This window comes from Cucurbita pepo, chromosome LG01 (genome assembly GCF_002806865.2).
Source record: "Cucurbita pepo subsp. pepo cultivar mu-cu-16 chromosome LG01, ASM280686v2, whole genome shotgun sequence".
NCBI classification, from domain to species: Eukaryota; Viridiplantae; Streptophyta; class Magnoliopsida; order Cucurbitales; family Cucurbitaceae; genus Cucurbita; species Cucurbita pepo.
This window is the reverse complement of record NC_036638.1, coordinates 3,682,494-3,693,142: the sequence shown is the minus strand read 5'-3', so window position 1 is coordinate 3,693,142 and position 10,649 is coordinate 3,682,494. Positions and strand designations below refer to the sequence as shown.

The 10,649-nt window shown below is 33.5% G+C and overlaps 1 protein-coding gene across 3 annotated transcripts; it reads right to left on the bottom strand.

The window, feature by feature from the left end:
• Window positions 1–261: 261 nt before the first annotated feature.
• LOC111789175 (multiple RNA-binding domain-containing protein 1) lies at window positions 262–9,486 on the bottom strand. 3 transcript variants are annotated; one of them, XR_002814294.1, is made up of 17 exons: window positions 9,274–9,486; window positions 8,220–8,300; window positions 7,925–8,032; window positions 7,666–7,780; window positions 5,812–6,497; window positions 5,555–5,686; window positions 5,071–5,160; window positions 4,853–5,000; window positions 3,620–3,943; window positions 3,279–3,343; window positions 2,179–2,347; window positions 1,896–2,000; window positions 1,713–1,814; window positions 1,444–1,617; window positions 837–968; window positions 356–709; window positions 262–312 (listed from the first exon to the last, which is right to left on the bottom strand). XR_002814294.1 is itself a non-coding variant. In XM_023669840.1 (16 exons), exons 2-16 carry the CDS (start codon window positions 8,231–8,233, stop codon window positions 542–544), a joined length of 2,532 nt encoding a protein of 843 aa, XP_023525608.1. In that variant the 5' UTR covers window positions 8,234–8,300; window positions 9,274–9,486; the 3' UTR covers window positions 262–541. The 3 variants fall into 3 exon arrangements, 2 of the variants coding, with proteins under 2 accessions (XP_023525608.1, XP_023525617.1); XM_023669840.1 differs by having other exon boundaries at window positions 262–709; XM_023669849.1 differs by having other exon boundaries at window positions 262–709; window positions 4,853–4,976; window positions 9,274–9,485.
• Between the last annotated feature and the right edge of the window lie 1,163 nt (window positions 9,487–10,649).

Here is a 10,649-nt window from a genome sequence, read left to right as displayed (position 1 = left end):
TTACAACACCAACTCGCTTCACCTTATGATTCTCAGAATCTACTTCAATTATAGAGCTAAATCAACATTCGTATTCAAACTTGGATGATAATAGAGTTGTTGTTCTAGAAGAAGAAAATCGGCACAAGAACACGCTGACAAGTTCATAAATGTCTGAAGTTTTGAAAAATCCAAACATCCTCAGTTAAGAGCCACAAAATTCAAATTTATTACACTTACATTACTAAACTCATAATCTAATGAAAGAAAAGAAAATGAATATTGAAGGTAGAATGACAAGATTGTTATACAAATCAAATGAACTGTTATACATTTCAACGTTCATATGAAATTAAATACAAACTATATTTTAGACAAGGACAACAGAGGAAAATGCTACACTAATTCCTATGATAAACAGTACAAAACTGTGGGAAGCAGCTCTTCATAATATAGATCAAAAGGGGACTGGAAGACGAGATATGGTACAAACTAACAAGCAAAAACAAAACAAAATTGATGATCATGTAATCTTCTAAACTACCATGCACCTTAAATATGGTTAATCAGTCCTTAAAAACTTCTTACTGTCTTCTTCAAAGTCATCCACCTGCTTCCTCTTCTTGGACAAAACTGGATTTTGAGACTTATCGTGATCGTTGCTGAACTGAGCAGCTGTTCGGGCCCTCAATTCTTCCAAGGTCTCGCCTTCCTTTGCTCTCTCTAAAACCTGTTTGTTGCATTAGAAAACTCGTAAGAAATGCATCGTGGTTTGGAGTTTACACTATGTAGCAACTGAAGCACCACATGAAGTAAAAAGTAAAGCGGTTGATTCACGAGGTGAGTTCAAGACTTACAAGATGCCGACCATACAAGTGGGTGTTTGAAAGTGCCTGAAATGCATTTTGCGCCTCCTGCTTTGTAACATACTCCACAAATGCAAAGCCTCTATGTTTTCCAAACTTCATTGGCAGTCTTAAGCTCTTAATCTGAAAAAAAAAAGGGCAAATATTAACAAAAACAAAGTGATAACCATATAGTTCAATGAAAGAAGAGGTATCAAATCTTTGTAAATAACCAACTAGAGGTACAAAATTCTTTTTCATGAACAAAAATGTCCGTAGATATTTAGATAGATCTGGGATCAATTTAACGTTGAAAAGTGTTCTTAGTTTGTTAAAAGCACTTGTCACTGCCTCAAAAGCTGTGCAAAACTCACGAGAGGATTATCAGTGCTTTATATGAAAAACTGTGTTCAGAACCAATGGATGAAGGTGCAACAATACGAAGGTTTGTACGGATATTATTGTGCTTATGGTGCGTGGTTCATGGTTTATGAAAACCTCTTCAATTGCAATAATGAAAACCAAATTAGTGAAAATATGTTTTCAAGTTGAATGAGACAGATCCCAACATGAAAATAACAGAGGCAGCCGCAGCTAATCAACAAAGATAAGCAATCACCTGTCCGTAGGGACTGAACAGCTGTCTTAGATCTTTCCCTGTAGCCTCAAAGGCCACATTTCTTACAAGTATTTTAGTCGAACTCTTTTCCTTATCTACTTTTCTTTGCCCTTGATCATCCTTCTTGAGATGACACATTTGCAAGATGAGGGCATGGCTATCCAAAACAGTTCCCTGATACAAAGAAAAAAAATTAAGCAATCCAATTTATGCCTAAACTGATATGCAATGTAAATAAAAATAAAAATTTGCCTTGAAAGCACAATCACCTGCAAGTTACTGCAGACCCTTGTGGCAGTCTCCACCGAATCAAATTCCAAAAATCCAAAACCCATCGAGACATGCTGTCCTTTTTTTATATGCTTCTTTACCTGGCAGTCAAGAAATAAAGCTAAAAAACTTTGAACTTCTTGAGATCAACAAAATAAACTGCTGAGATCATAATATTTTACCTTGGCACTCAATATTCTTCCCTCTTTCATGTTTTCACTAAAATGCTTTCTCAAACTTTCATCAGTCGTTTTAAAGTTGAGGTTCTTGACAAAAAGAGATCGCGACTGAAGAAAATAGAACAAAAAGCAAGTAAATAGATTGGATAGGCAAGATAACTAAGCTCCCATGTTTTAAAAATATTAAAGAAAATATATGAATGCTACATGCAAGATACAAAACTAGTTGATGATCGGCTATGTACTGCTCCACTGGATAACTATTACAAAGACTCAGAAAACAAACCTCAACCCTGTCAGGGTCAAAATCAACATCTGATATTCCTTCCACTGCCTGCTCTAATATCACCCTCCTAGCATCACCTTCACCAACTTTCTCGTCCTTGACATTGCCTGGCGTTGGATTGTGACTAAGAATGTTGTCAGGAGCCCATTCCAAATATAATGGAGCATCCCTAATATAATGTCAAAAAGAAAGAACTGTTACTTCCACGGGGGAAAACCCAACTATTATTTTTTAGTTCAAAAACACGTGGGGTAGAGATTTAAGGTTAGAATAAAATGTCTTCACACGCTCAAGTAGCAAAAATATCCCTCACTATTAGAAAGGGTGGACATGCTCACATCACCATCCCTCACTAGTAGGTAATACTATCAAATTATAGGTAAAATTACAATTTCAGTTCATATGGTTTGGAGAAAGTTAGAATTCATATGGTTTGGAGAAAGTTAGAAAATAGTCCCTTTAGTTTTAAATGTTAGAACTAGTTCCTATGGTTTGATAAAAGCCTCCTAAAGTCCCTACTGGTATATAGAAAAATAATGGATATCATAGCACTCCTAAAGTCCCTACCGGTATATAGATTTCCCTTTTAAACTACCTTATGCTTAAGAGTCTAGTATTAGATATAGATAGAATCTGGTAGTTCTTTCTTATTTTCTTATAATTATACTTTAATCGAGGTTTTATCTAACCATAAGAACGAAATTCTAACCTTTAAAACCATAGAGACTAAATTCTAATTTTTTCTAAATCATAAGGACCAAATTTGCAATTTAACCTAAATATTAAAATAATTTGAAAACCTTAAAGCAAAACATTATCTTTCTAAGAGTGAAGGCAAAGAATAAAGGCAGCACTGCACGGTGGACATATTTGCTCCAAACATGTTTGATTAGAGAGTTACAAAATTAGAATCTCTAATCTCCATTGTTTGATTCCCAAGGAAAGAAATTTGTTATGTAACTTTGTTAGATGCGATATTAAGTTGTTCTTAGCTAGATGTAACATAATATTCTTTAAACTATGATGTCTGCATGGTAAAATTCAACTCATTAAAGTACTACAGATGTTCTCAGACATATAATGAAAGAGAATGAGCTTACTTGTAACGTTTGTATGCCAAACCTTTAAAGGCAGCGCGAGCTACAGATGGCTCTAGAAAAATAACCTGTATCTCAAAATAAAAGCAGTCGAAGGTTAGAAGATAAAGGTGAAATTAAGTTACATGGTAAAGTTTTGAAAGATTTCATTGGCACCACCAATACTGAAAGGTGCTTTGATCAGTCTAGCTAATAAAAGACGACAATGAATAAATCATAATTGATAACATAGATGAAATTGTTTATTTGTAAGATTAGTCTCATGTGTTATAGAGCAATCATTACGCCTAAGATATATTAACTTGTAATATATATTATATAGACAGAGAGAGAGCAACAATTACCAAAGCCAATATCTTAGTTGGTGGAAGGATGATTTTATCTAAACTCCCAAATTTCCCGAACATATTTGCAAGTTCTCCTTCAGAAGAACCATAAGGCAAGTTTTTCACAAGAAGAATATGATTGCTCCTTTTGTGTCCATCAGCTTTACCAGAAGCAAATTCCTCTAAAGATGCAACATTTACTCCAGCATTTGTGAGAGCATTCTTTGTCTCTGCAACTACTTGAGTTTCACCCAAAGCAACTCGTACAGCAAGGTCATCAGCTTCCCCGTCCAGTAATTCACCCTTACTAACACCATATTTTCTAGCAATATTTTCAACCACCTACAAAAGCCATCAAGGTGACTGACAATAAGCTCACAACTGAAATTTATTTTTTATAAAGACGGAGGTGGAAGGAAACATTCTTAACAGATTGTGAACAATCTTCAAGGTCATTTATGAGATTTTGGACAAGACCCGGGGATAGACAATCCATCTAGACTATAAAAGATCACATATGGCAAGTGCCTGAACCTAGGAAATTATTCTCTCAAAATCTCATATTATGCTCAAACATATATTTCGTGCAATGTTATCATAGTAACAGTGTGTTTGGAATAGCTTTGGAAAGAAAAATACTTAAATAAAAACACTTTTTTCTGCAAGTACCCTTAGAAAAATTACTAATTTAAAGTGGGTTTAGTAGTTTTTTTGAGTGATTTGAGTTTATCAAGAGTTCTTTTTTAAAATATATATATATATATATATATATATATCTTAATAAATAAAAAGTATTTTAAAAAATGAACTAATTTAAAACCTATTTTTGTTTAAACACTTCAGAAATAGAGCATTAAAAAATGACTTTAAGGTGATGGACTGATTATCCTCAAAATATATTCAGAATATGAAGTAAGAAAAAAATAACATATTTGTACTAATAGTCACTTCTTGAATGTAATACAACCAAACAATTTTGTTCTTTAAAGCAATTCTTTAGGAATGTAAGATACAGAAACATTTTTGTTAAAAATAATTTAAGAAAAGAGTTTAAACTATAAAAAGTAATTCAAACACACCCTAAATCATCTTTCTGCAATTCTTAGAAAATATGCCACATTATTTCACTCATACAATGGCTTTTTTACGGACAGCAAACCACTAGTCACCTTATGCATCTTGCACTTTTTCTCATAAGAAAATAATGATCCAAGAAAGTGGACAGAAGTAACAGACTAGGTTACGTCATACCGTATCAGGGCGCATGAATAAACTATTCCATGCTTTTGTATTGCCACTAGCTTCAGATGCTTTTCTCTCTTCCTCTCTTTTCTGCTTGAAGGATTTTGACCTTTGGCCCTCTAAAATATTTTCCCTGTAAAGTGAGCGACATTCTCCACTAAATATATTTACTATAGCATTCAAAATTGTGCAATCCAGGCATAAAAAACATACACTGAAGAACTTACTCTGGTTTCTCGGATATTTTCCTTAGTTGAGCAGGCATGATGTGCAACAATCGCCCTTGGAAAATTGAATTATCCAATTCTTCAAGTGCCCTTCAGTTAAAATATAATTGAAAATTTTTCTTAATAGGCCCAATTTTTCAAGAATGTATAAGAAGTATCAGGCACAAAACCAAGCATACTCTTGTTCTTTATTTTGAAGTTAAAATCTGAAGTTCAAAAGAAAGCAAAAACAAAGAGAAAAATCACAACGAAATATTAGTAATTTCAATTTTCGATTTCCCCAAAAATTTCTAAATTCAACCAATCATGTAAGGCATGTCTTCATGAGGAGACCTAGCAGCATTTAGAAAATTTAAGCATATTGAGATTAACTATATATCCCCGATTGGCCATTAAAGCCACAAGAAATACAATATGTCAGGACAAACAAATACAAATAGGAACAATGGAACTAGTAAAACAATTTCATTCACCAAACAAATACCTTTTTGCAGATTCTGGAACGGTGTAAAGGATATAAGCAATGCCTTTAGAACGCCTTGTATCTTTATCGACTACAAGATGTACCTCTGAGACAGTGCCATATCTTCGGAAGTGCTCTTCTAACTCTTCTTCGCTGATAAAAGTTCAAAAAATAACCAAAAAAATCTTCAATTGCAACAAATTGGTATGAATAAATTATAAATAAAAACAAAGAAATGGCACAGTTGAACAATTGTAGATTGCAGAAAGTATTGTTACGTTGCTGCATATGGCAGATTTCGAACAAAAAGTCGACCACTCTCCAGCATTTCATCCTTCTTATCTTCCAGAGTTGATGAAGATTTCTCCCGGTTGAGTATATCTGCATCACAATGATTGGAATGGCCCTCTTCTTTGGCTTTTGTTTTTAGTGGTAATTTGGAATCTACCATCGGAACGTCCCTTATCTCCAATTTTTTCTTTATAGACTCATCCTCGTCACTATTGTCAACATCACTAGCCTCTGAATCTGACCATGTTTTCTTCACCCTGCTTTTAAAATATTCCATATCCGAAATTTTATCATCATGAGCAGGGTTTTTATGCAGTGCAGTTTGCGTTTCCTCAGCTTTATCTCCATCAACATTCACCAACTCCATTCTTCTTCCACCCACCGTTTTCATTTTACTTGCTTTCTCCTTGCTTTTTCCGTCTTCTGGAGCCGTCAAAGTGTCATTTGCCCACAATTTTGAATTAATCCGAGGTTGTGTCACTTGAAGAAACTCTTGGATTTTAGGGTCATCATCTTGAATACTCAATTTAAGGTTGTCTCCCTCTTTTTTAGATACCAAAAGACTTATACTTTTGTCATCTTCTACTTCCGTCTTATCTTTAGTGCCCTTTTCTTCTTTAGAATGTTTACTCCATGGTCGGGGAATTTTTGGATCCCCAACTTTCCAAGCAATCTGGAAAGCGAAAATCAGGATCAGTCACAATCAAATCAACATATGTATCTTCACGGCCTAAGGATTTTACAGAACATTTCTTCTCTACCTATGCACTCTAACAAATTATCACTACACAAGCAAAAAAATTCAACCAAATCGAAGACGATGATTCCAACTTAAGATCTCATGTACAGAATACTTAATCAAGGTACTTCGCAAAATGACCTGGCATTGCAATACAAATCAATCAAAGATATGAAACCTACCTTGTATCTCATTTTCTTTATGTTTTTTAATTGAAACTGAAATATACATCACAGAAGCTTAAGTACACAAGAGGAAAATAAAGTGCCCCCCAAGCCATCACAGAGCTCCAAAGGCAACCCAAAAGTCAAAACACAAAATAAAGACGGCTACAATTGGCCAAAAAAAAAAATACATCAACTAAAAAGGTAGGTATTTGATAAGGTCCAAAAGTTCCATGAAAACAAAAGTTCCTCTTCAAAGACTTTTATTTCTCTCCATCCAACAAATCGTAGTTTTTACCACATGTAATCCAAAAAATAAAAGTGGCATAGTCTCTCTTTAAACAGATGCCCACACAAAACCTAAATGACATTTTGTTTGCAATAATTGTCGAAACAGTTGTGCTGAATTTGATACATTCCCAAAGCATTGAAAGGCATTGAGAGGCAACAAAAACATCTTTACTTAAACCAACGGAACCATCAACAAACCTAAGGTATTTAAACTCTCATGATCCTGAAACCCTCTAGTTTTCCACTGTCCTCCTAAATTCTGCTAAGAGCATACCTTAATTACAACTATAACATTATAAATCCAACTAATAGTTAAACTTTTCCACATTTTCATTTGAGCGCTTGAAGCAAATGAATGAACAAACAGCCCCTTGTATATATAGTGGAAAATAGTATAATTAAATCCTTTGATTTCCAAAAAATATCACAATGTTTTGTTATGTTTTACTTTTAATAATTTTGTGCTTGGTTCTAATCATCAATCATTTGATGTTTCGGTACAGCACAGTTGGAGAGTAGAGTTCAAATTTCTATGGTGGAAAAAGTTCACGAACAGAATTTTCCCAGAGCAAGAAAGAAAATATACAACACCAATAATGAAAAATACCAAAATAATAACTAAGCCAAAGCCAAAATATACTACAGACCTCACAAGCAATCCTGTGGGTGTTGAGAAAAGATTTGTTGAAGTATCGTATCGCTTCTTGAGCTTCATGTTCCGTGCGGAACCCAATGAAAGCAAATTGCCGGCTCTTCCCATCCCTTGAAAATAAAAAATGAAGAAGAAAATAGCATATTGTAACCAAAATATATGAAGCAAATTCATTCTTTTATCTCATAAGGATCAAAACGACACAACCAAAGGCAGAAACATTCAAACAATCAAGACAAGGGTATGAAAAATACTTGGTGCGCATGAGCTTAACATCTGTAATCTCTCCTTTCTCAGAGAACAAGGTACGAAGGCGATGATCATCTATGTGCTTAGGCAAATTCTTCACACAGATCCTAGACCTGTTATGCAGAAAATTCATAATCAAAATTCCTTTTGAAGACAAGAGTTTGCCATTCGTCATTTGCCATTTGCCAAAAGTAAGTTTTAAAGCCCTTATGTTGACCAGATCCTTCAAGAATTAAGACACAAAAACAAGCAAATACGAAGAAAAAATGAAGGAACTCCACAAAAAAGAAAAGAGCTCACGTGGTTTCAGTCATTGCAAAGTTGAGGCAACCAAATGAGACTTCCGAACACCCAAGTGAAACTTACAGGACTAGATGCAACCTGGACGAAAGCATAAGCAAAAAGTGTGAGTCAAAAAATGCCCCACATAACACTAACAGGTAAAAGAAACACACAATGCAACCGGATTCACACATATTAATCTTTGATATTAAAAGAAGATATTAGACATCCAAATATTTGATGAAAATATTTCATCAATGTTTCAAGTATGGAACTTGTTGCCGAGAGACGAAGGAATTAAAGAACCGGTATTCAAATAAAGTATGACNAAAAAAAAAAAAAAAAAAAAAAAAAAAAAAAAAAAAAAAAAAAAAACCATGAGCAGAGTTAGAGAAAAATACAGAAAACAGAAACAGGTCACAGATGGGATGTCTGAACGGTTATGCAACAAAACTTTCACCTTAAGGTTTATGTTTATTCGGTTTTTAAACTTTAAAATGTCTAATAGGTCCCTAAACTTTCAATTTTGTGTCCAACAAATACCTAAATTACAATATCTTTTGTAATAGGTCCGTGACATATTTGACGTTTTTTAAAAGTTATGGACCTACTAGACACCAAATTTAATATTTCTGAACATTATCGAAAACTCTTTTAACGAAGCACATGAACTAGATACCTAGCATGCAAGTTTAATTTCCATAAGTTGAAAGTAAAATTGATTATTGCATTCCATATAGGAGAGAATTTCAATGTTTTTAAGAAGAAATTAGTTTCATTGGCTTCTTCAACTATAATCTACAAATCTACAATACAAATATGGTTGAAGGTGATGGACCAATCAAAATAGCTTCGACAAGGTAAAAATTAAAAGAGAATTTGGTGACTGATTCTTGTCCAAATCAGAGCATCCAAACGCAAACCACGTCCGATTTGCGTTTATTTCGCTGCTAATCGACTATTGGTTTTTTTTAAAAGAAAAATCAAACAAGCTCTCCTTTGAATCATTAGAAAATCCTTAATTTGTGTTGTTCAAGTGAGAAAAAAGGCATAGATTGAGATGGGAGACTACCAGTAACAGAGTAGAAAATCAGTGCAAAACCGCAATGAGGGGACTGCGGAGGCGAAGAAGGACGACGGCGATGCTGAGCTGCTATGCTGAAACGGAAAAGTAGACGGCGTGAAGCACGTGAGAGGAAGATGAAGGGGATTTTCGCGCGGAACCGGAGAGAGGCGGCGGCGAGATGGTAGAAGCAGCCGGACGTGAGAATGAAAGTAAGATGGAAGGGCCTAGGGCTTCCTCATAAGTTCAAATGGGCCGACTTATTGGGCTATTGGTACGTAGATTTTTTTCCCCTTGCTAATTTATATTATTTTTTAATTGTTTTCTGAGTCGATTTACAATTTAATTATTAACAGTAATTTAAAATAATAAATAATGGTTTATAAAAGTGTAATTAAATATTTAAAATAATGAAAATTTAAAAAGTATTACAAGGATCTCTGTTCTTTTAAATATGTATTATCCTAATAATTTAGTATAATTAAATTATTAATGATTAGTTTGAAATATTAAAATAATAATATATTATTATTTTAAAACTATAATAATTCCATTAAAGAGAAGTCGTGTGAGCTGCCAAGTAGGTTCGTATTGTCTTGCTTGTTCGAAATCATTATTATTTCAAACTAGCTAAAAATTACATTTATTTTTATTTTTATTATTTTAATCATAAAGTTAGATTAATTTACATAATCCACAAGGTATAGGTAACATAACATACCTTTTTATAGGAATCATTATTATGAATGATGAAATGGAAGAAGAAGGGAACCAAAGTATACTATTTTTTAATGTCAATATTCCTTCAATTTAGGAGAGTAATCAATGCTGGTCGTTGATTTTTTTTTTTAAATAATGCTTCTTGCTCATAACGCTAGGGACATATCTTATCTTTTCGTCCTTAATTTCTTGGCTAAATAATTATAGAATATCTTTACGTGTTCATTTTATTTTGTAAATTATGATTTTGCATTCAGAATATAGTTTCAAAAGAATTGTCAATGGTTCGATATTAAAAAAATGAAAAAAAAAAAATTCAATAAGTAACTTCGTTTTTTTTAAATATGATATCAATGTTCATATGGTAATTTAGTCTAAAAATTGGTATTTGAAAGATGACGTGTAGCATATATTGAACCATAATAGAAAAGAAAAATGAAATATTTAATATGATGGAGTTTAAACCCAACAACTTGGTGACTTAAAATATGAAGTGAATGGTTGTGGAATCTCACAATCTATCATAGGGAGAAGTTTCCACGTTCCGGTCATAATCCACCCCCTTGGGAGCCAGTGTTCTCGCTAGCACAATGCTCGATGTCTGATTCTGATACCATTTTGTTCTTAAAAACGTTTAAGAAAAGAACCTAATAAGAATAGGGTTG

Excerpts from the sequence above, each read along its gene's own strand:
- LOC111789175 (XM_023669840.1), bottom strand. Across the intron at positions 7,781-7,924 it reads GTTAAGCTCATGCGCACCAA|GGATGGGAAGAGCCGGCAAT; the intron begins GTATTTTTCATA and ends TTTATTTTCAAG. Across the intron at positions 2,348-3,278 it reads TTGGCATACAAACGTTACAA|GGATGCTCCATTATATTTGG; the intron begins GTAAGCTCATTC and ends ACATTATATTAG.